Below are 26,017 nucleotides of genomic sequence, written 5' to 3'. Positions count from 1 at the left end.
CAGTGGCCATGGCTCACGGGCCCAGCCGCTCCACGGCATGTGGGATCCTCCTGGACCGGGGCACGAACCCATGTCCCCTGCATCAGCGGGCGGACTCTCAACCACTGCACCACCAGGGAAGCCCCATGACCCTAATTTTATCATTACATATTTTGTTTGTACTTGGAGAAAATAGCACATGGAGAAAATAATTTCAAGGACAAGTATTTATTAAATATTTCCCTCAACTGTCTGGGTATTTACAAAAATTTAAAGCTGTCCCTTATTCTTTTTGATGTGTTCCTTTCCCCCCCTTTTCTATATATTTAGAGATAGCTACTATATTCTGCCCTCACATGCCCCCCTAAATTTTAACCTTTTGTATGTATTATAAAAACAGAAAAAGATTACTGAGTCTCTTATTTCTTTTAAAAATGTCAGTTGAAGGTAATCTGAATGCTGGTTTAAAGAAATTGAGATGATAAATGTTATCTTAATCCATTTCAATCTAGAACCTAGATTTGATTTTTTTTCCTCCACATATTTCCACTTGAACAATTTTCTATTATGTGTTACCAAATCTGCATTTTTCTTAGTATGTATATATACATATACACACACACACACACATATATGTAATCTGAATCTATGCTTGGGTTTTATTCTTTATTGATTTGAATTCTAAAAGATCAGTTCTTACTAGTTATCCTGTTTTTCCCATCTTTAACTTTTAGAGGTAACTTAAATTGTGAAACCAAGTATTTTTTAAAGAACTTCGTAGTCTATGGAACTTTTAGTCATGTGTGTAACACAAGTATTTGAATAGCGCTGTCAAAGTCTAGAGTGAGGGATTCAGAGGCAAGGGTGCCTGAATTGTAAAATTTTTTGTGACCCAAATTCATATCACTGGAAAGTTAATTGAGAAAATTATGTTTAATTCCCATAAACACAAACTGGATTGTGTATGTATCTGTGTACGTTTATGTGTTTCTAAGTATTGTATGTTTTTATAGCAGGTGTCTTGCTCAGTGTTCAGGGAAATCTGTAACAATTAAGACACTATTAGAAAGCTTTCCTACCACTTCTGTACCATTACCATAAATTTATCTTTAGTTTTTTCTTACTTTGTGGAATTCCCAGAGATGGCTCATGGGATCTCTTTGGACTGTCAAAGGGTGAATGAGTTTGATTATTGGCTCATCACTCAAAAACTTTGTTCTATTCTTTCACATGTTCTCAAAGATATATTTCCACTCTGCTCATGTCTCATCATCTCTTTAAAACTTTACTGCCTTGTAGAGATTACATCTGGCTTCATTCTAATATTCCGTAAGTGATCAGTTTACTTACTAGAATTCTGGTAATACATAAGTAAGACAAAAAATTTTACACTATTTTTCATTTACTTCCTGAATTAACTAACTTGATGTGATGAACATTAAGGTAGTTTTACTGTCATGAAGAATTTGCTAGCAGCCTAGGTAAGATCATGCCTGAATCTTGCCCCACTCCAAAATGTTGAATTTATTTATAATTTTTATCCTACCCACTTTCAAAATTTGAAAAGTTATAATATGACACTGGTATAATTGGACTAATGAAATTGTAATTTAAAAATTAATAATAGAGGAAATAAAAATACCTTAAATCTGAGCTTATATGATTATTACGATAATTGAATACTATATTTGACTTTGAATGAAGGAAGAAAGGAAAACAATGTGTTCTTTCATTCTCATTATCTGATAAAGAGAAAAATCTTTTTACTAATACAAAAGTATGAGTAGGGCTTCCCTGGTGGCGCAGTGGTTGAGAGTCCGCCTGCTGATGCAGGGGACGCGGGTTCGTGCCCTTGAGAGGCCCGCGTATCGAAAAAAAAAAAAAAAAAAAAAGGACAATGTAAAAGTATGAGTAGAATTTGCCTTGAGGTTCTTTGTTCTATGGTTCTTAAACCACCTGTTGGACAATGTTCAAGTATTAGCTTTGCAAGAAATATAAAGACTTTAAATGGCAATTAAAAAAATTATCCTCAACAAATACTAAGGGCGTATCATCAAATAGTTTCTCAGGAAAGACATTTCCAAAATAAGTAGGTTGGTGTCTGTTAATAAAATGTATGCTAGCACCTCTTGCCTTTTTGACTGGACCTACAGAAAAATCCTCAGATACTCATTATATCACATGTCCTTTTAATAGGAACTGCACGTTGGAGTCTACATTTGAACTCCTTATCTTTTCACAATTATTATGTGTATTATTGCAGATCAGACATATAGGTTACCAAGTTGATTTAATTGTGGTGAGCAGCATAAGCATAAGTTCAAATTCTGTACCTTAGATTATTCATCAGTGACATGGAGATAATAATAGCTCTACTTATGGTTTTGTTGTGAGAATTTTTTTAAAAAGTATTTAGCACAGAGGCTGGGGCTTAGGAAGTACTAAATAGTAGAATAATCTATTGCTTTTGCAAATTAGGAAACTTGACTAGTATTTTTTTTTTTTTTTGCGGTACACGGGCCTCTCACCGTTGTGGCTTCTCCCGTTGCGGAGCACAGGCTCCGGACGCGCAGGCTCAGTGGCCATGGCTCACGGGCCCAGCCGCTCTGCGGTATGTGGGATCTTCCTGGACCGGGGCACGAACCCGTGTCCCCTGCATCGGCAGGCGGACTCTCAACCACTGCGCCACCAGGGAAGCCCTTGACTAGTATTTTTATCCATCTCTAAGAAGTGAAGTATAGAGATACAGCCAAACGAATGCATTGTGAAATGGGATTTATCTAATTTTATTCTTTCTCTGTAGTGAAATCATGTTAATTTACTAACCAGAAGGATAATGCTATACATTTGATAAACTTTTCCCACTTAAGAGACTAAGAATAATATTCAGATACCTTAAAGAGTTTATTTTGAATCTGTTCTTGGCTTTTATGTGTTTTGGAAAAGCTCTTAGGGGAACAAGTATGCCCCCTCCTGCTCCCCTTAGAATCACTGGTAATAAATATGGCTGAGAAGCCTAGACCTACCACTTTCAGTTTCTTGGCTATTCATTATTCAGCAAATATATATAAATGTCTACTGGGTGCTCGGCACTGTGCTAGGTTCTTTGAATAAAAGGGAGAGTAACAAATATGGTGCCTGTCCCCGTGGAGCTTTCAGTTAATGGGAAAGGCTAATAAACAGGCAGTGTGATAAGTGGAGAAAGTACAAGGTGCTATGAGAATATATAGTAGAAGCACCTAACTTGGGTTTAGCGGGTTAAGTTTTCCTGGAAAAAAATGGTATTACTTATATTTTTTACACATTTTCAGTGAAGAATCAGTAGGACTTAGCAGTCGAAGAAGGTAGAAGGGGTTAAGAAAGGGAGTGTACCAGGCAGAGAAAACAACATACCTAAGACTGTGGAGGAGAGATTGACAGATTGAGGAATTAAATGCAGTTTGGTCAACCTGGTACGTATTGAGAAATGAGACTGACAGGTAGGCAGGAGGCAAGTCGTGAAGGACCTAAAAGGTCTTGTTATTAAATTTGGACTTTGGTCTGAGGGTATTGAGTAGCCATAAAGAGAATTAGATAGAGAACTAATTTGATTAGGTTAGTATTTACAAAGCTTACTTTTGCTGGAGACTAGATTGAAGGGAGACAAGTCTAAGGCAAGGACACAACTCTCAAAAGTCCACAGCTGAGGAGAGATGATGGGTAGTGGAGATGAAGAGAAATAAAAGGACTTGAAAGATAATTAGAAGTTAGAATTTAGTTGGGTATGGGGGTTGAGGGAAAGGGATGGGTCAGTTATCCCTCTTTGATATTTTCTACCTGGCAAATCAGGATTTCCAAAATTAGGTTTTAAAATGTACCACTCGCAGCAGATAGTACTAGTCTCTAATTCCACTGTGTTGAGCCTTTCACTGTAACACAGTCCATGGAGCTCGATGCTGACTAAAAATCTGATCCAAAAAAGGCTGAGAGGTCATGGCAAGCAGAGGGAGGAAGACAGCTGTTAAGGGCACTACTATTTTACATGGTATGGGATACCTTCTGATTGTTTGGAAAGCTCCTCTGCTTTGCATTTAAGGAACAATGTGACACTGGGGAAAAAAGGACAGAATCACAAGCGGTGCAGATGTGTTATGCAGCCAGAATAACATTATGAAATGTAAGAATAACATTAATTGTTGTAATAAGCAGTCTGATATTTTAGTCGGTGTCACTTCAGAAATACAGATACAGGTGATGATAACAGAAAAAGAATTAGACACATGTATCCTGAAACGGTAAGGAAACGTGATTAAAAGTCAGAGGAGTAATAGATGTCATATCTGAGTTAGTTCTCCATCATGCTAATTGTTAATGCAGACTTTCTAAAATGTTTGAGATAACCAGTTTCAGTTTTCTTTATCAAGTCTTTGAAAATACTGAGGTACTAACAAGGAAAAGAATTGAGTAACTAGAACAGTCCTATCTTTCTATTCATTGTTTTCTGGGGTACTGAAGTCTGAGTAAGAGAGGGAGTTGTGGAAGGGGAGTAGTTGCTGCCTTTATTACATAAATAATTTCCAGTTCACCTTTTTTATTTAGTTTAGGGGATTCCTTGTTTAGTTATAATTGGGGTAAATCAGCATTACGCATTTGTTTCGATATTCTTTTTTTTTTTTTTTCCTGGCAGTAAAGAAAGATTTTAATAACTACTGTAGTAGGGAAGAGAATCTAGTGTAAACTGAGCTCGCTTTTCCCAAAACAAAAGGCAGGAGACTTTTTAAATGCTGTGGTTTTCTCGACTAAAAATATATATTCACAACCTAAAAGTTTAGAGTTATGTTTAATTCTGCAGGAAGTTTTAGGACGTCAAGCCCAGAAGGCAGTATGTCAAGTAACCCTTAGAGAACTGCTCCAAGGAGGTGATGGGGGGAGCTAGGATAAATAGGAGTTTTGCAGCAAAGGGCAGGTAGTGTGAACATCATAAGATTATTGTTAATTAAAGAAAACCAGATATCTCAAGTTAAGGAATTTAGCACTTTGCCAGTAACATCTCGAAAGACTGAAATACTCAAATAGAGTGCTCTGCTTAATACTTCTGTAAGTGAACATTAGATTGAGAATCCGTTTTGGTTTCTCTTTTGTTGAAAGTCACTGAGAATGTCACTGGCCTTTGGATTATCAATTGGAATATCAAGAATATTAATTGTAACTCTATAGCTTTTAGAATATGTTAGAAAGTTGGTTTCATATAGTTATGTGAACCCTAGCACAGGTCCAGTAAACTCTTTGGAAGTTACTCTTTTAACTATATCTTATTTACTAGTGTGCTTTCTTATAGATGACTTTTAGAAAAAGCTGAGTGGGTAAGTAAAATAGGTAATCTTTTAATATTTCTAATATATTTATTGGATAGATGAAGATCTGGTTAATTAATATATTGTGCCTCTACTGAGCGCTTGGTAACATTCTTCAAGACTCCAAATTAGGAAGATAGTAGTGTAACTAATTTGAATTAATTATATTTGGAAACTGTATTAATTGGCCTTTTGACATGGTTGATCACAAAGATACCATGTGTTATCTTTGTACTCAAGTCCGTGAGAATGACTTCTTTTGGAATTAGATTGGGCAGGCAGCCATTAAATGGACCATTGTTTTTCTCCCACGCTTAGCTGCACGCTGTTTCCCCACCGCCTCCCCTTCAATTCTGATACAGTGATAGTAAAACTTGGCCTAGTTGCCTTTTTTTTATAAACCTTTTAAAACAAGAATTGCACTGTTTCTTATCAAGTGGGAATAACAGAAATTTTCTTTAAGAACAAGAACAGCAGCAACAAAATCCCTGAATTTTCTTTTGAAATGTCAAACCTCAAGGCATCTGTGATTTTTAGATATACTTTTGTTAAGGAGCCTGATAAACACTAATATTTCAGAGATTCTTATGTTCTAGTGTGAGTTATAATTCTAGAAATGTCACCGAAATGGAATCATTCTTCAAAATTTGGCTTACAAAAATAAGCCAAATTTTGGTTTCCAGGAAGATATTGACATATTATTTATAATATTATGTCTTTGGTTCTTCCTCTAAAATCTGTTTGCAAAAAGACCACTAGTTTTCTTAAGTGGAAACAATTTTAATGCTGTGATACATTCTCACATCACTACTTTTAAGTGGGTCAGCTTCACAGAACTCTGTCACCACATTGATTCTCTTCTGACCCTGGGATATTGGCCTTTACTCAGAGGGTTAGGGAATCTGGGAAGCCCAGGGAAAATTACATTAAAAAAATTCATAAAGTCAGATGTTACTTCCTTTTGATCTGGTTCTGATCAGTGAAGAATGAAGCTTGAAACATTTCACTAAAATAAAGACTGTTAAAGTCACTTATGACTGTGTGTGAAGTGACATAAATCAGATTTTATAATTATAATGCATATATAGTTACTGTTGCTGGAAATGTAGAGTACTTGAGTTTCAAATTTTCATTTGTGCTGCTTAAGTAGGGGAAGATACTTTTGGGGAGCTGCCTGTAAGTTGAGGGGGCCTCCCTCCACCTATTTAGGGCCATTGAACAAAAGTGGGAAAAGAAACCCATTGAATAATTATTGTTAAGGAAAGAACAATGGAAATTGTTCAGTGAACTGTTTTGATTATCCACTACATGCAAGGCACTCTGCTAGTTAAAGGTGGTGGAGAATACAAAAGTATAGGATAAGAATTCTGCTTTCTAATTCCTTTCCAGTTCATTGCAGAGGCTCTGACATTTTAAAAATTAAGAATAAAGAACCCAATTATATTTAGTAATTACAACAAATAAGTATTTTTTAATGTGTTCAGAAAGAGGGAGAATTTTAAGAGAAAAAATTGACACAGAGCCACAGAGATCAATAGAATGACAGAAAGGAGGAAGCAAGTGCCACAGAAGCAGAGAGGGCGACTTAGACATAGGAGTATTCCTCCCATTGGATTGCCTCTAAAGATGATGAAGGCAGTTTTATATTTTCAGCTGTAGGCACAAATGCATTTCTAAGTACTTGTTCCATATAGGATATATATAAATCATGACTTAATCTAGATACATTGATTGATTTCTGGTTATTCTTCTTGAGTTGGTGGGGAGAGAGCATATTTCTCCAAACTAAACTATTAAGTCCACAAGGGCAGGGATGTTTGTCTCTCTTGTTTACTATGGTATTCCAAGTTCCTAGAGCAGTGCCTGACGTGTTGTAGCCTCTTTGAACTTAAGTTTTAGAAATATGTGGGCTTCCGTAAATGGAAGTCTTAAGTCTAGTAGTCACCTGTCAACTCTGATGCTTAGGCCCTTGTTACATTATAAAGAGATCAGGTAGAGAAAACATTAAAAATGATTCTTAGATTTTGAGCCTGGAGGTCTGGGAAGAGGCTAGGGCTTTAACAGAAATAGGAACTATAGGGAAAGTAACAGATTTAAAAGGGAGTATGATAAATTAGGTTTTAGAAATACTGAGTGAGGTGCCAAACTTGGTCTAGCTAACTGGCCATGTGGGTGAGTGGTTAGGCTCAGGGAATCCTTTACATAGAGATGACAGTTGAAGCCACACTTTAGGTCAGACTGACAGTAATAATGATGGCCACCATTTGTTGAACTCTTACTATATGCCAGTCACTGCGCTTTATATATTAATTTCATTTCATCCTGATATCAACCTTATTAAATGGATACTTCTGTTTCCAATTTCATAGTTGAGAACACTGAGGTTTAGCAATGTAAGATGTCTTTCCAGGGTCACATAGCTGGTAAGTGGTAGAACTAGGTTTTGAATCTAGATTCGTCTTACTCCTAAGTTGTTAGCTGGTGCCAAGTCATAGGGAGATGTACAGGCAAATGAAGACTGAACAAAGACTATTAACATATTTTCTAGGAATCATTGGCAACCTTCAAATAAACTCTTATTTGAGTTCTGATGTAGGGACAGAGTGTAGATTGGGAGGAGTTAAGGAATAAATGGAGAATTTTATAAAAATGGAAGTGGTAAATTAAGACAATAGTTTTCAAGAAGTTTGGAGGAAAACAAGAGATAAAACAGTAAGGTCACTTTGTAGGACCAAGAGAATTTGGGAGTTTTGTTATGGTTTTTATCTTGCTTTAAGATTTCATACATGCATGCATGTATTCATTTATTTCAACAAATATTTATTGAGTGCCTATTCTGTGCCAGATAGAGTGGGGAGATCTCTTGGGGAACAACACAAAGCTCTTGCTGTTATGGAGCTTAATTTTTGTTTGTTTGTTTTTAAAGAAGATGTTGGGGGTAGGAGTTTATTAATTTATTCTTTGGCTGTGTTGGGTCTTCATTTCTGTGCGAGGGCTTTGTCTAGTTGTGGCAAGCGGGGGCCACTCCTCATCGCGGTGTGCGGGCCTCTCACTATGGCGGCCTCTCTTGTTGCGGAGCACAGGCTCCAGACGCGCAGGCTCAGCAGTTGTGGCTCACGGGCCTAGTTGCTCCGCGGCATGTGGGATCCTCCCAGACCAGGGCTCGAACCCATGTCCCCTGCACCAGCAGGCAGATTCTCAACCACTGCGCCACCAGGGAAGCCCGGAGCTTAATTTTAATGGAGATGGGGGTGGGTATCAAGAAACACATCAATCAGTCTATCAGAAAAACATCAACATGGATAAATGCTATACAAAGAATTAAAAGTGAAGTATAACATGTAAGAGTGTGCCTGCATGGAAGTTCTAGATTGTATGTTGGAAAAGTCCTGTTTTAGAGATGTTCTCTGAGAATCTGAAAGGTAAGAAAACAGACAATAAGCAAGAAGAGAATTCCAGGGAGTGAGAATAGATAGTTCCAAGGCCTTAAAGTAGAAATAACCTTGACATTTGTTGGAGGCTAGTGAGCAAAGGGAAAGTGCTATGAGATCAGAGAGGTAGGCAGGATTCAGATCTTGTGGGGCTTTGTAAATTGGAGTAAAGAGTATGGTTGTTTATTTTAAATGAAATCAGGAAGTTGACATTAGAAGAGCTTTAAGCAGAGAATTATGTGTTATCTAATTTACATCTTAAAAGGAGCACCTTGGTTGTTGTGTAGACAATCCATTAACGGGAAGTGGGCATGGGTAAAAGCAGACCAGTTAATAGGTTTTTGCTCTTCTTCACTCAAGAGATAATGGTGGTCTGGACTGCAGATCTGGTAGTCATAGAGTGGGGAGGACCGATTAGGTTTGGGGTGTGTGTCAGGGGAGGATTTAACAGGATCTGCTGATGGTTTAAGTCAAAGAGTGGAATCACAGTAACTTCTGGATTTGGAGCTTGAACAACTGGGTGAATGAATGGGCAACATGAGAGTGAGACCTGAGCATGATTACAGATTGAAATGAAGGATCCATTGGAAGGAACAATATTGAAGTTTCCAAAGGAAGTAATTCATGATGTAGCAAGGTACCAAAAGATACTGGCACACAAGAGGGAACTGATTGCGTTAGCCTTAAAAACCAGAGGACAGATTTCAAGATGAAAAGGAAGTAAGTTGCAAAGCAAATAATGAGTGACCTTATCTTTAATAAAATGTAGACCTATTAGTATATTCAGTTATGAACAACTGCATACTAATTGTTTTGTGTTCCTCATATTAACTTTCTAATTTAAATACTTTATGTTTATCATTGTATAACCTATTACTTTGTGTGTGTGTGTGTGTGTGTGTGTGTGTGTGTGTGTGTGTGTATTTTTTCTTTTTTGCAGGTTGTAAGTTCTACAAATGGAGAATTAAACACAGATGATCCTACTGCAGGACGTTCAAATGCACCTATCACAGCCCCTACGGAAGTAGAAGTGATGGATGAAACCAAGTATGTATTGGTTTTTCCTGATTTAGTAACTTTTCTTTCTTAAACTGTGCATGTTTGAGATTTATAGTCATTACAGTTATTTAAGGAAATTTTTTTCAAGGAATAGATGCATGCAAAACAAGTGGTATATTTAATTTTTTTAATCACTAAGTTTAAAATAGAGCGATTTCAGTAGATGTTTTAATAATACAAAAATAGTTATTTAAGAACTATGCTCAAATTCTTATTTAGAGTTAACAGCATATTTTTATTTTTAGGAATGTTGATGCATGAAAGTTATTGCTATACTCTAGATGCTCATTTTTTCTGTAAACATAAGAATAAATAACTATTAATTTTGTAGTATGCTGCATGTATTAATATTAGTTTTAAGTTACTTTTTTTGTTAAAGTAAATTATAATAATTCTGCTTGGAAAAAAATTAAGCTTGAAAAACAATGTGATAATTTCAATGTGGGCAGTTTCTGATGATCTCTCTTTCTCTCTCTCTCTTTTTCCTTGTATTTTTTTTTGTGTTTAGCTGCCAGAAAGTGTTGAACATGTGGTGAGTTCTCAAGTGTAGGCAGGCAGAAATAGCTCCGTTGACTGTAATTTCAAAGATTTAGCACCATTTTGTGTTTTTTAAAAACAAACTTTTCAACATAGAAATTATAATTGGTAAAAGTTGTCCAAAAGTATTTGATGTCATTTACATTAGCTCTGAAAAGCAAGAAATAATTGAGGAGCTCTTTTGCCTGCTGCAACTTTTTTGCTTCAAGTGACATAGATTTGGGGGCACTTTTTTATTGAGTAGATGATACACCAACCTTGCTTGCGCTTATGTATTTGTTTTGTAACACAAGGCTTTATTTGCTATTTTAAATAGAAAGGCAAGTTTTTGAGTTAAGCTTTCTTTTTTTCCTGTTAGTAATTGTTAAATACCCATAGCAATAGTATCACTAAACCAGTATTTCACTTACTAATTATATTGCCATTGAATACACATGGTATACATTGATAAACTATAGTGAGAGAGTGTTATGAAAAATCCTCATCTAAATAGTTCCTGCTAATTACAGATATTATGAAAAATAATATTCTTATCTGTTGCAATAATGTTGAATTTAAACATTTTCTTGCCCTTGCCTTTAGTTGTAACGCTGTGTTTAAAATGCTTCGCTCAATTTTAGGACAGATTTTGAGTCAGCCTTGGAGTGAATAAAGACAGTTGTTTAAATTAGTAAATTTTGGAACATTTACTCATTATCCAAAGGGAACCTTACATAAGTGCTCATTTGCTGGCTGCAAGATGAGGAAATTTTTGTGGATATTTCTTTTTAAAGAGTAATGATCAAATGTCCATTTTAACCAGTTTGACTGTGGAATTTATTCATGGTCAGTATGACTTAGTTTGGTGGATTTCAGGATATAATTAGTCAGCTACGTACTTGTGTATTTTTATGTCAGAAATAAAAGCAACAGTATATATGTACTTGTGCAATCCTAAGCACAGTTATAAAGGTGGGTGGCATGTGGCAGATAAGAATGCACATGGCCTTTGCAATTAAACATAGGTTGTAGAATCCTACTTCTGGCACTGTTCGTTTCCTTCTTCAAGCTTGTTTCTTTTCCTGTAAAATGAGGCTAATAATAGCTGCCTCATAGGTTGTTGAGAAAATTAAATGTGATAAAGCACAGTTATTTTGTCTGGCACATGGCAAGTGCTCAGTTGCCATTATCACCCCTATCTGTTTCTCCCCTTCCGGCTGCCAGTCACCTCTCATCTGTGCTCTTCCCAGGCTTGTGCCTCTTCCGTCAGTGTTCTGTATTTTTACCTTCACACCACTCTTCACTGAAACTGACTCTTCTGTGTTCGCATCCTCCGAGAGACGTGCTTTCCACCAAATCTATTACATTTTTCCATGTATTCATTCAACAGTTACACTGCTTGGATTTCAGAAATATCTGATACTGTCCTTGCCCTTAAGTAGATCATACTCCAGTGGGGGTAATTGCAGTTGTTTTAGCATTTATCAGTGTATGATAAATACTATGAAAAAGGTATGAAAAATCCGTTAGAGCTTGTAAAGAAAATGAGTGTTTACTGACAGAATGATCAGAGAATGCTTTTTGGAGGGGGCTTTGAAGAATGAGTAGTAATTTATTTAGCTGAGATGGGCGTGAGTGTGTGTATTTATGGTTTGGGTTTTTATCTGTAGGTGTTGGAAAATGAGAAAAAGGAAAATGGTGGGAAGGCTCTTCCTGAAGTGAGGTTCTCTTTTGCATAGAGCATCAAATCTAGATCACTTGGCAAGGCACCAGGCCCTTCATGCCTTTCCTGGTCTGGCTCCTGCCTGTCTTTCCCAGCCTCATTTTCCATTCTGAAGTCTATGTTCCGTCAGTTCCTTAAGTTGGCCATTGATATGTTATTCTCTTTATCTATCTCTCACTTCTTGAAACTTCTTGGATTTCTTAAAAACAAGGTCTCTTTTATCTTAAGATCCCCAAGACCTCAACAAATTATTACTAAATAATTGACTACATAATGTAGTGTATCCATACAATGGACTATCAGTTAACAATATAAAAAATGAAATTGAAAACATGATGCTAAGTGACACAAGCCAGACATAAAAGGCCACGTATTATACGATCCATTTACATGAAATATCCAGAATAAGCAAATATATAGAGACAGAAAATAGACAGTGATTGCCTCTGGCAGCTTTGAGGAAGATGGGAGTGACTGCTGATAGGTTCTATGGTTTCTTTATGGAGTGAAGAAAATGTTTTGAAGTTAAGTAGCGGTGAGGGCTGCAAAACTCTTTGAATATATTAAAAACCACTGAATTGTACACTTCAAAAAGGTGAATTTAATGATGTGTGAATTATATCTGAATAAAGCAGTTATTTAGAAAAATGGATAGCAATCCATGATTTCAGTGAAGCTTTATTCCAGATGGGTTACAGAAATCCTCAGAACTTCCCTAACTCTTCACTGGTTAAAAACTCTTTTAAAACACACAGCATTTTGTCTTGTCTCTAATCAGGGTTATTCTGACATTCCTACAGGCTTATTATTGCATTCCTTATATCCTCTTAGTCTGTGATTAAGAAACGTGAGCATGATTTCTCTTTCTAAATTGCATCTAATGCTTCTCTTCTCTCTTCCACCGTTTTATGGGTAGCTAGAGACCTGCTTAGAATTCTTTTTCAGAATTTGTTTCCTACTTCCTTCTTTTCTTCTTGCCTCTGATTGGCAGAGATCCCTCTCACCCCATCTCATTACTAGAATGTATTCTACAACAGATATTTTAGAGTCTCATGTTTCCTAGAATAAGTACCTCATGGGGTAAATGTATGATTTCCAAGTGATGGAAAATAGTCTCTTCCCCCAAGATAAAGTGGCTCCTTCATTAGTAATGAGATTTTGCCTTACCTTTTTTTTTTTTTACTGTAGTGGAGATTTTTTTTTTTAAGGCGGGTGATACAAATGATAGCACCCTCATCATTTCTTCCAGGAATTTAGGAGAACAAGGCTTCCTTTAAGTTTAGTTATTGTGTTTTTAAGTATTGTGAAGTCATCTTTTTTCCTTTGTTTCTCTTTTTTTCCCCCTTTCCATCATTTACTGAACAGTTATTGTGTGTTTGGTAATATGATGATTATGAAGATAAGTCAAGGTCCTTTCGTTCCATTAGAGAAGATAGTAAGTACACCAGTGACTTCTACATAGTGGTTCTCACCCTGGCTTCATATCACAATCATCTGGGGAGTTTTAAAAATATGCCAGTACTTAAGTTGTACTTTCTGAGTGGTAGCGTCTGGTTACCAGTATTTATTTTTTATTTATTTATTTTTTTGTGGTACGCGGGCTTCTCACTGCTGTGGCCTCTCCCGTTACGGAGCACAGGCCCCATGCAGGCTCAGCGGCCATGGCTCACAGGCCCAGCCGCTCCGCGGCACGTGGGATCTTCCCGGACCGGGGCACGAACCCATGTCCCCTGCATCGGCAGGCGGACTGTCAACCACTTGCGCAACCAGGGAAGCCCACCAGTATTTTTAAAATGCCTTTAAACCAATTCTAAGGAGCAACCAGGTTTGAGAATCACTGGTCTAAAGCAAGGTATTATAGGATTAGCAGTATGGAGTTCAGAGACTGGAGTATGCACTTCTAGCTGAAGATCAGGAAGTCTTCGTGGGTAAGGATACATTTGCAGTAGTTCTCAAAGATGAGTATGATTTGGCAAGGGAATGTGGGTCAGAGAGAAGAGGTTGAGCGACAATGTGGAGCAAGGAGAGAATGGGTTAGTTTGAGTAGTAACCCCTGCACATAGAGAGTGTGAATATATTAATGGGAACTGAGATAGGCTAGGTGCCCAATCTCCAAGGGAAGGGATGTAGCACGTTAAAATATAAATAAATTGGACATGATCTTTCTTAGCACAAGAAAGCATGCTGTGGGTTTTAAGCCAAGAAATGGTATAATCAGATTGAATCTTAAGAAAGTTAATTCAGCAGCAGTTTGAGACTTATGTTGCTTCCTGGGTTTCTCAGATTGCAGAAAATCTCCATTCCCTCCTTCTCTCCCTCCCTTCCTCCCCGCTTTCTTTCCTTCCTCCTAAAGTACAGGCTGCCTGGTAAGGAAGGCTGATGGAGGATGAGACTGAGAGGAGAGTAGAAATAGGTTGGAACCAAATTTTAAAAGCTGTGTGGACTTAATGCCTCAGACAGTGGAGAACCATTGCTGAGATTTAAGAGGAAAAGGGCATGGCCATATTATGATGGGGGAAGTTTGGATGGCAGATTGGATAGAGGAGGGTCTTATGCTAGAAGTCAGTTAAAAGGCTCTTAGCCATGGTGGAGGCAAGAAGTTATGAAATAAGCCAGCATGAGAGGGTGGGGAGATTTTAAAAGTCATTTCAGACTTGAGGAACTAATTGCACATGGATGGAGAGGAAGAAATTGAAGGTGAGGATGGGTCTGCAGGTTCTTAGTTAGAGTAGTTACATGGTCTTGCTCTCTGATCTAAACTTAATTGCCTAACCAGTTTCTCATTTTTGTAATCAAGAGACCTAGAGAAATGAAATTACATTTCAAGTATAAGTTTTAAGGGGAAAAATCCTTTGTCAATGAACTAAAGTTTAGACGTCATGAAAGATATTTTCTATATACTCATCAACGAGACGAGGAGAGGAGAGGCTAGGTTCTGGAGTCCTAAGTGGGTGGGGTCTGGCAGGTACCAGCGGTCCCTCAATCAGTGGATGAGCCAGTGAGTCATTGTAGGGACAGATAAGAACTTCAGATCCAATAAACCCACACATGTTTGGTCACCTTATTTATGTATAGTTGATTCACTTTGTTATAAAACAGAAACTAACACACCATTGGAAAGCAATTATACTGCAGTAAAAATGTTAAAAAAAAAAAAAAAAGAATGTAAAATCAAGAAGAAACTATTCTAAATTTAAAAAAAGCTAAAAACTTCAGATCCAGACAGAGGAACATGCTTCAGTTTCTGGGTAGACTTTTGAGAAGAAAGTATATGACATAAATCCAGGAAGACAAGCCATATTCTCCAAGAAGAAAAGGGCAGTCAGTAATGGGAAATGGTGGTATAATGTCAATAGGAAAACCTTGGCTATTATCATCTATGTTTTCTACAGAGTTTAGGACGTTGACCCATTATGATTTCTTGTTTCCTACCTAAACAGTATTTCAGGCAACAGCCTTAATGTTCATCAGAAGCAGAACTTAACATTTATTCCCAAATGATTTAAGACTAGAGATGTGGCTTCAAAGCTTCTAGGGTAGCCACCAGATGATCAGGTCAGAAGCATGAACCTGACTTGTGAGGGCGTATTAGCTCACTGTAACCACACAAGGAGTTATCAAGAAAGAGCCAAGAAAAAGGGAATCATTGACAAGAACATGATTTAAATGTCTGGTCAGCTTATTCTTTCCCCAAGGTAGTTGTCAGTAGCCTAGATCTGAGGAGACCCCACATGAGGTATGAACTAGTGGATAAGAAAATGTAGCCACTGAGCAGCAAGGAGAGAAAATATTCTTGAAAATTGTAAAGGTGTGAGTTATTTTCTAAGACCAGATAATTTAATTTATTGATAAAGTAACTTGCTCACGTCATCTGTGAAAACTTCTCTATGTGCTGATTCCTGGAATCTGTGCTGTTATTTGCAGTTATTGTTTCCGATACCACCCGCCCCACAACTGTACCAAGTTAAAATTACATGGTTTCTTTTTATGCGTTTGCCTGCTCTCATGTGAACTGATGACATGGTGTCCACTCAGTATCTCCAGTGGTCAGCTCATTGCATCCAGGATGAGGCCTCATATCTGAAATGGAGACGCGAGAGGGTGACCTGGCAGTTGGATCTAGAAAGCAGTGCTTCTTGCGATTCAGTCCTTTAATAATTTGGTGCAAATCATCTCTCTCCAGAAAAGCTTCCACAGGCACTAAAATCTGTATTTTGTAAGGTTTCACTAGGGTCTGTGACCCAAGGGTAGGAACTTTAGCTTTAGAACATGCTTTAGAATTTTGACCAGGTTCTTACTCTAGAAGTTAGTTGCATTTATGAGGCAAATCATTCATTAATTCAATAGGTATTAAATGAGTACCAATTTTGTGCCCATTTGTGGGATGTATCTGTGAGCAAGACCTTAGGAAACTTACATTCTATGTGGAGGTAGATAATAAGTAAATAAATAAAATAAATTCAGATTAGTACTATGTACTGAGAGGAAAATAACATGGTCGTTTGTCAGAGTGGCCATATGCAAGAAACTGTTTTAGACTGAGTGCCCAGGGCAATTGAGATGAGACCTAATTCATTAATCACTAAGACTATAAAATCAGCTGTTTTGATAATGACTTTTAAGAAGTCAGCCACAAGGTTAATATCAATTTCCTTCTTAACTGCTGTAAGTGTATCATATTTTGAGAGCATCTCTGTTCTCTGTACTTGGATGCATTCATATCGCATAAAGTAATGCTGTCCTCTGGTGGTAGTCAGTTTAATAGCATGCCAGCTCTACTTAGGCAAATGGCAAATCTATTTCAAGGGTGTACTGAATACAAGGGTATATTCAGTGGGATTTATTTCTAAAAAATAGATGTCTTTTTTAGATTGATTTTGATTTTAAAAGGTCTCTACAATTATAATGCATTTGAAGATCTTATTTAATCTTAAATAAATGCTTGGAGTAGTTTTCTGTGTTCAACAATACTTACACAATGGAAGGAAAGATTACCTAGGAAATAGGAAGCACTCAACTGAAAGCAGATTAATGGTAAAAAATAAATCAGACAAAGTGAAGTGCTAATTCAAGTGTGGTAAAGCTGAGACTTGAACTTGTTCATCAAAACATCTATTATATTCAATTCCCCATTCCAAAAGGCTTATGTATACCTTACAACACTTTATTAGTAGAAAACTTTTTAAAAGAATATACTTTGGAATTTGAAAAGACAAATGACATTTTTTAGGAACAGTGAACATTGTTAATAAAACTTTATATTTATTAAACAATAAAGTTCCATTGATATATGCCCATATTCTTAAATTTAATATTCTAATTATTTGGTCTTTCTTTTAAATACCAATTTTTTAATATTTTGTTTTCTACAATATGGACATTTTGTAACTCTTTTCTAAGTTTTTAATTGAAAGGTTCTTTTTAGAATAATGATTTTTATCTCCTAGTAGTTTTTTGTTTTGCTTTTTTATTTTAGAAAATATATATAACAGATTTGAGAAAGTATTAGGTACCTAACAGTTAGAAAATTCTGACTTACTCCTCTAAGTCTAGGAAAAATGTATTGTGGCTAGAGTCTTCTTTTACAGTGGTGTCTCTTTTTAAGGCCCTTGATTGGGTAATTTATTTCCATTCTTTCTGGTAGTTACCTCAATAAGAGTAAAACCCGTCAAGATTGATAACGGCACATATTTCTAGTTGAATCTTTATCAGCTGATATATACAATTTTGAATTATTCACATTCCATGGTCTAGTCATTATGTACTACTTGAATGCAATTGTGTAATTTGGTTTTGAATGCCCCATAGTGATTTCATAATTATGGCATAAATCACAATAAATGGTCTGAAATTATTTTTGACTAAAGATAATGTGAGTGGAGAGAGTATGTAATTTAACTGGACAGTGTGGATTTTTGTTTACATTTATTTCACAGAAATAATGATATCTAGCCTTTATTTCATCTTCCATGATCTTTTGCTGGATAGGACACCTGAAGCTCCATGGTCTCTTTTATTTTATGCTTAGCTTGAAAATGTTGAGTTAATATTGTTTTATGAAGGTGGGCTGGTAAGAATTAAAGGAACATCTTTGTAAGGACTTCAGTGGGAAAAAAAAAAAAGGAGCCTCTCTATATGTGGTACCTGTCATCTTGATATTCTGATAGATTGACTTTCTTTTAGGTATGGAAGGGGAAAACGGCCAGACCTTTATTTGAAGGAATGCTAGACTTTTAGAATATATATACATGTGTGTGTATTTGTTTTGTTAGTTGCTGATCAGTGATTTTCATTTAACTTTCAGTTCATACCAACCTCAGCATTGCTCTACATGTGTTGCATCTTCTCATGACTAGGAGAATTTACTGTGAGAAAAACTAGTTCTCTCAGGGATCATGTCTGCGTTCTTTCCACCTAGGAGTAAAAACCAGATATTTCTTAAATAGACTACAAAAACTGAATCAGTTTTCAACTGCAAAACTGAATCACCTTGATTATGCTGTTGTAAATGTTAAGCATATTTTTCCCTTAATTAAAATAACATGATAAGCTTGACCTTCTTTAACCTCTAAAGAATTAAAAGTGCCAATCTTAGCATTCTTACTCTATTTAATGTATTTTCTCTCTTCCACTTCGTAAATATGATAGAAAATGTTTGTTGAAGAGTGTTTTGGGGATTTATCTTTTTAGTTTGGGAATCTAAACTAATTCTTAATGAAAATAAAATCCCCAAATTAGGCTCGTTATTGCTTTTCTAACAAGGGCTTCAACAATCATATATGAATACCAGGAAAAAAGGGAAAGAATACATAAGATGAACTTTATATAACAGCATGCCATTGCCAGAAATTAGTATCTAAAATAGAATGTGATGGGTCAGTTGGGGTTCAGAACTTTATGGCTTTTTAGTTAGTCTTCGTGCAGAGCCTTTTCAGTTTAGTGGCTCCTTTTAATGTTGCATAGAATGTCTTGCTATTCTAAAAAGGCACACTGATGAAATGATAGTAACAACTCTGCCATCGTTTCACTAATATATATGCTTCATTGGTATGTTCACTGTTTATGTTGCACTAGCCCGTGGCTTTCTATGGCATTTAAATTAATATGATAGATTCAGCCTTACTTTGCAACATTTTAGTATTTTTATAATAAAAGGAGTATTTCCCTCCATCTGCAGGTGCTGCTGCTTTTTCAAACGAAGGAAAAGGAAAACCATACAGCGCCACAAATGACTCTGGACACAGACAGATCATGGGGAGTTACTTACATGTTCATCTGCTGTCTTGTGATTAAAATCATCTCTGTAGTGACCACATATATTTTCAAGAACTCACTGTTAGAAACAAAAATGTCATACTTTCATACTTCATTTTGTGGTTGTCTTACATTCGTATTTTTTTCTAATTTAACTTTTATGGAAGCTTTAAAGTTTTGTCAAAACATGAGTGCTTTGCCCATCATTGAATGGAATGGACCAATGAGGTGGTATTGATGAATTACAGTTCTGTAGAACATTTTTCAGAAGCTCTCCTCCTGTTGTAGAAAGCAGTACAGTATCTTAAATGTCAACCAATTATATACCTAATCTGATTTTTATAACTTCTGTGAGAGAATAATCAAAGGGGAATTTTCTCCCCAGTGGATAATGCAACAGAGAAAACAGAGTTGCCCAAATATTTAAAAGAAGTTATCCCTTGAGAAGATCATTATCTGTGTGACATCTGCATTGATTTCACTGTTACTGTCGGTACTGCTATTCATGAGTCATATTAACATTCTCTCTGTGAAATCATGGTACAGTTACTGCCCAGAGGTACTGAGGAAAAAGCTCTATGGGTTTGGCAGATGGTAGTGGTAAAATGAATCACAAGTAGTGTGGTAAATATGAGCTCTGCTTTTGTTGCACCACTAAGTGAAGTACAGTGTTGTCGAAGTGGCAAAAGCGCTTATTTTTTAAAAATGCAAAATATTTGTATAATGTAACTTTATGCTTCCAGATAATAATGTATGTTAGACAGCAAGAAATGAATACTTTGAGAAATGAGATATGTTGGAGTTTTTTGAAAAATACACTAAGGAGAAGGAATAAATGTGAATCTCACCGCATCATATGAGGCTGAAATCTAAGGAGATCCCACTGAAACCTGCTGCTGAACGATTACATTCACCTTAAGCAGAAAACTTTGGATGTGCCACACAATGGTGTCTGTTGATTAATTATTTGCCCTTTGATTTAAAAAAAAGACCCTCAGCAATAAAAATGGGGTCACTCTATTGCCGTCTGCGCACATTAGTCTCTTGTATTCAACTTTGCTGGTTCTCTGGAATTTTCCTACTTTTTAGCGTAATTGTGATGATTGAAAACTATTTTGGAGAGGATGGGTCAGGTGCTTTGTCCCCATAGTCTTTTGAAGTGCCTGCATATGAACAAAGTAATGGTTCTGTAAAAAAAGGAAACCCATTCCACTTTTCAAGTATGCTTTGTTTTAAGCCATGAAGACACAGGTATACTTTTGTCACATTCTACTAGCCAGAATTTGCAAGGAGAGTTAAGACAAAAAGACTGGCTAGAAAGATAATTATGTTGTTCAAATCTCACATTCACCTTTCATTCATGAGCTTGTTGCTTACTCCTTCCACTCAGCCCCTTCTTTTTGTCTTTAAGTGTGTGCCTCCGGGCATGCTTATTTATTTTTATTGTCTCAAGGTAACATTTAAAATATGTAATTAAAGTAAATAAATCTACATTTTTGACATTATTGCATTTACAGGAATTTAACTGTACTTTGTAATTTATTTTTCTTATTAGCCAAAAGTTCAGTGCATTGTTTTTGATGAATTAGGCACCCATATGAATACCGCAAATCAGGACATTATCATTGTTGCTCTGAATCTATGAATGATCTTTATAAGTTCTTGATTTTAAAGACCTACACTCAGCCTAGAAAACACTTGTTGTATAATTTGGTCAACAGTTTCCATTTTATCTATTTGTATACTGTCATGATGTCTTAAACTACAGGAGTTACATACTGAGTTTTTATTTTTGTTTGCTTTGAGCAAGGTAGATGGATGTTTTGGCCATTATAATGTGAAACCACTTCTTTCTTTACAGTATTTGACCAAATTTGTGTGTCTATGATATTTGTAAATACATGCGATATCTGTATTTCTTATCATAAGCCTGTTTAGTTTTATTCTCAGTAGGGTTTTTGGACTGTACAGTGTTTATATGATCTGAACTCCTTATACATAAGAAGGTGTGTATATTAATCCAATTATGGACTTAAAATATTTTAAAACTATAAATACCCTTATTTGCTGCAAAGACCAGTGTGTAGACATTTGCTTTTTAGCAATATTTTTAAGTGCTCCATTTTAATGCCAAGGAATAAGTCTTTTGGCAACACAAACTGGTCAATAATAGGTAATGCAGGTATGTTCAGGTGAAGCCAACAATGTTTTGCATTTTTATGCTTCTTTTCTGTCAACACTAATGAAGTCAACATTGCCTGAATGTCTGAATAATGAAACACATCCCTGTTTAAAAGTATGTAACTGAAAAAGAAATAAAAAATAAAGGTAGTTTTTTTAAACTTGCTCTTTCCCCTTTCCTCTAATATGGGTAAAATAATGCCACTTACTAATTGAAGACAGGAATTTTAAAAATTCAGTTGATTTAATTTACTAAATGTGAAAAGCAGAGCTAAAGGAACATTCGTTTGTGTTTTTTGATTTTGTTTTGCTTTGTTGGAACCCTATTGTAAAGAGTACATACCTGGAAGTATCTAAGCTTTCTTTAATGAAAGTTAAAAAAAATTTTTTTATACTTCTCTGAACTCCTTAATAGAGCAATTAATTAGAACTAATGCCACTAATAAACCGAGGGAAACAAACTGAATCATTTCATTCCTTTTCAAAAATGAAGTCATATTATGATGTTCACAGAAATGAAATATTATTAAATCCAATTTTAAGTGAATGACTTTAATATCATTCCAGATAAAGAGCATATATCTGTGACAGTATCTCACAGTTCATCATTGTGCTAGGTGCTTTAAGGTGCTCTGCTTACTGAAAGATGCCAAAGGTAAGATAAGTCAAAGCAGCACACACTAAGCCCATGTGTGTCCATTAAGCACCACCATTCAGAAAGAGTAAGATATGGAGATGAAACATAACAGGTTAAGCATGGGTTAAAAGGCCCTCTCTAGAGATATCTGACCTAAGATTAGGTTTCAATCTGAATGACTGTATAGTTGCATTAGCACCCTTTGCTTTTGCAAGTGACAGAAACTTAACATGGCTTCAGCAATAGGCATGCACATTGTTACATTTAACTGAAAAGTCCAGTGATAGGAGTAGCTTCAGGCATGCTTGATCCTGGTGCAAAGTTCAGGAGTCTGTTTTTCTCTGTATCTCTCAGTTTTGCTTCCTACTCTGCTGTTTTCATTGTCAGGGAGATTCTTCATGTGTGATGGTAAAGTGACCACCCAGCAGCTTCAGACTTCTGCCATAATCTCAGCCAAAACAAAGGACAGTTTCTCTCAACAGTTCCAACAAAATCCTAAGACTGACATTTATTCCTTCATTGGTTCACATGCCCACCCTCGAGCCAACTACTGTGACCCAGGGAATGTTGTTCTCCCATCTTCAGAGGACACACTGAACTGAGAAATAAGGTAGAAGGGGGTGTTCCCCAAAAGGAAATGAGGATATTGTTACCAGAAGGAGAGTGAATGGATTCTGCGCAGGCAATCTAGATATCTTCAGTCATGGTGAGAAAAACAAAATAGAGTATAAAGGCAAACTTAATTGTTTTAAATTAGAAAACATTGTTATTACTGAGACTTTTATTAATGTGAATATATTATTGGAAATCACTAATATAGTGAATGAATACATTTGAAAAATGTTTTGGACTCAGGTAAAAACAGGTCATAAGTACCCTATTTGATGTGCTTTTGTTTAGTTTTAAAGGTTTTTGTGATAGACTTGGATTAGTAGAGTTAAAAGCTAACCTTTCTTCTAGAAGAGAAATAAATTGAATTATAAAGCTTTGCTGATGTTTGGGTTAACTAGTTTCTTCTCTGACCATCTCTAATACAGACCCACATATTATTTTCTTAGGAAATTTACTTCATAAGAATACATGGATCGTAACCAAAGAAAGAACTACATATAGAAGTATTATCAGGTAATACTGCTGGGATATGAAAATGGTTTTAGAAAGAACAGTTGTTCACAGCAATGTTTACCATACTGTGATTTTACTCAAATTGAAGAACACTCCTGCAGTGCTCTAGACTAGGGGTTGGCAAACTTTTTTGTAAAGTTTAGGATTTATGGGCCAAAAGGCAAAATTAAGGCTTTTATATACTTGTGTAATGAGAAAGAAAACAAATTTCCACTACTTTTTTATTGATGAAATTAAAAATATATATGAACACTTGAGTACAAATTTTTTGTAATACAGGTCTAATGGTAAAAATTAAGTTATTTTGAGAGGATAATATTTCACTTAATTGGGGTTTGAAAACGATTGCAAATGTTCATCTGTTATGCTGATCTGTAATGTGATTTTACGTATTTCGTCTCTGAAAATGTCTTCATACAGATAGATACTACCAAATACTGTTATCAGTCCACAAGTGTGTGGATGTTAATTGAGCATATTCACCATTTGGAAGGTGTTTATAGAATTCCATTAGATTCTGCTCTTGATATTTGCCTTTGACATATCATTACATCGCAGGTTAATTACTTCCTTTTAAAGTTTAGATGGATGCTCCTTATTTATACAGTTAAGTGGATTTTGTAATATGGAAATTTCCTGTGCACTTGGATTGAGATCCAAAGATGTAGCTGGAACTGCAGTTGAGTTTGGAAAACACATCCACTGCAAATTTGTGTGGGAATGGATATCTTGCTGCTCGTGTTAACTAGACAGCATGGGAAGTGTCTAAAGCAGCTTGACATAACTTGTGATTTAAACAGCATTAGTTGTCATCAAAATGACTTTGTTGCAGTATAAATTTCACATATAAGTGCTGTTTTGCCTTGTAATTTTTAAGTTGAAGTTATTAAGAAACATTATCAAATCTGCAGCAAAAGCTAATTTTCAAATCCATTCAGTGTTCGTTAATAATAGGTGAGGGTGATACTCATTCAGAAAAAATTCACTTTTGGTCCTGAGCTCAAAAAATTGCAATAAAACTTTATTACTTCTATCAAACTGCTGTGTAGTTGGGCAAGTCAGGATATTCAGTTTCTGTTTCTAATGAAAATGGAAGTAATGATAGTTAAGACTGCCAAGAGTGAATGAAATTCACCATTGACTTTACTAGTTCATTAACATGATATTCAAATAGTTCCCACAAAATACCTGCTGATGAATAATATAAAGCATAAACATTGACTTTAAACATTTTACATTTTCACAAGCTTTGTAAATTTGCCCAGTAAACCTTTTTCTGCTCCACATGTCCTTACCACCATTAAGTTACTTCACATCTTAGCAGATTCTACTTTAATTGGCACTGATGTTTTCTCAAGTTCTTTAAAAATATTCTTTCTTATAGTTGTTGCATGGAGACTATTCACAGAGGGTACTTCTTGAGGCACTTCAAACTCAGTATTGACTTCCCTAGTAATCAATAGCTGGCAGTATTGGTAACATCTGTTGACTCATCAAAAGCCAAATCATTTTGCCTTGTCTTTTAGTTGGCAATTGATGTCTTCAAGCAACTGTCCTTGCTAAAAAGCTAGTGGTCTTCAACATGTTTTTCTCCTCTGGACACACTTTTTAGCTGCTGCAGTCAAACACAATTAGCTTTAACTCACCATCAATAAAGAGCATTCTTTGTTTGGCTAACAAATGAGCCACTTGGAAAGTAAGTGGCTTGCACCCTCATTCTCATTTTTTTTGTGTGTTTGAATAAATTCTATTGTGATGAGATATTCTGTTTTAAAGTTTTCTAATTGTTCTTACTGTTGCTTTTCTGTGAGTTGGGGATATTGTGATGAGTGCTTAGTCTGGTAATGTGAAAATAAACTGTATTCTTTTAACACAGCTGAAGTGTCATTGCATAATAAACATGATGCTTTGCCATATAATTGTATAACAAAATAATCCACATTCAACTGTGCCTTAGAAGCGCAACACTCAAAGTTCACCTTACTTTTTTTTTACATGATTAATATTCATTAGTAAAAAAAATAATAAAATGTCTGTATGACAGTATGTGTGGCACTTGAAATGCTGTCAAATTATAACTGCATCACTGAGATTTGTAGTGTGTTGAACAGCAGTGTAAAGCAGTGAGAGCACCACATATGGTCTCTGTCACAACTATTCAACTCTGCCTTTGTAGCATGAAAGCAGCCATAGACAATATGTAAATGAATGAGTATGGCTGTGTTCCAATAAAATTTTATTTATGGACACTGAAATTTGAATTTCATATAGTTTTTATGTGTCATGAAGTATTCTTTTGATTTTTTTTTTAACCCATTTAAAAATGTAAGTACCATACTTAGCTCGTGGGCCAAGTAATAACAGGAGGCGGGCTAGATTTGACTTGTAGACTGTAGTTTGCCAACCTCTGTTCTAGACCACATTGGAAAGATATGGACGTTGGAGGTTAATTTTTTTTAACCTAATTGAGTGACACAACTTATCAAAAGATAACTTTTCTTCACTTTATAAAAGGAAGGGTCATTTTGAAGTAACATCAAGAATTATGATAATGTTAAAGAAAATGCATCATAGCACTTATGGGAGTTAGAAATAAATGAGATAATTCCAGCTCCCATATGAACTTAGATGTTGAAGCAGTGAATGGTCTTGGAAAGAGCATGAATTTGGGGACCAAACAAATTTAATTTGATTCTCAGCTTCTTCACTTTCCTTGTGAGAACTGTGGCAAGTTATTTGACTTCTTAGCATCAATTTCCTCACCTCAGATTGGAGTAAT

The 26,017-nt window shown here is 35.8% G+C and overlaps 1 protein-coding gene across 10 annotated transcripts in view; it reads left to right on the top strand.

Moving 5' to 3' along the window:
• Window positions 1-25,114, top strand: part of CSNK1G3 (casein kinase 1 gamma 3) — a 128,359-nt gene extending 103,245 nt beyond the window's left edge. For 6 of the 10 annotated variants that reach the window (XR_003004825.1, XR_003004822.1, XR_003004824.1 and 3 more), the window contains 4 exons: window positions 9,684-9,790; window positions 10,311-10,334; window positions 19,219-22,819; window positions 23,172-25,114. Coding sequence is in view for 1 of the 10 variants with exons in the window: in XM_024757144.1 (XP_024612912.1) it covers window positions 9,684-9,790; window positions 10,311-10,334; window positions 19,219-19,273 (186 nt within the window). In the remaining 9 variants the exon portion in view is untranslated. Of the gene's footprint in view, window positions 1-9,683; window positions 9,791-10,310; window positions 10,335-19,218; window positions 23,103-23,171 lie in introns of those variants that run through there. The other 4 variants (XR_003004826.1, XR_003004827.1, XR_003004823.1 and 1 more) reach the window with 3 other exon arrangements.
• Window positions 25,115-26,017: the final 903 nt, after the last annotated feature.

This window comes from Neophocaena asiaeorientalis, unplaced genomic scaffold (assembly GCF_003031525.2).
Source record: "Neophocaena asiaeorientalis asiaeorientalis breed wild unplaced genomic scaffold, Neophocaena_asiaeorientalis_V1.1 scaffold149, whole genome shotgun sequence".
Lineage (NCBI taxonomy): Eukaryota > Metazoa > Chordata > Mammalia > Artiodactyla > Phocoenidae > Neophocaena > Neophocaena asiaeorientalis.
Note: the sequence above shows the minus strand (reverse complement) of the source record. Positions and strands in the feature narration are given on the sequence as shown.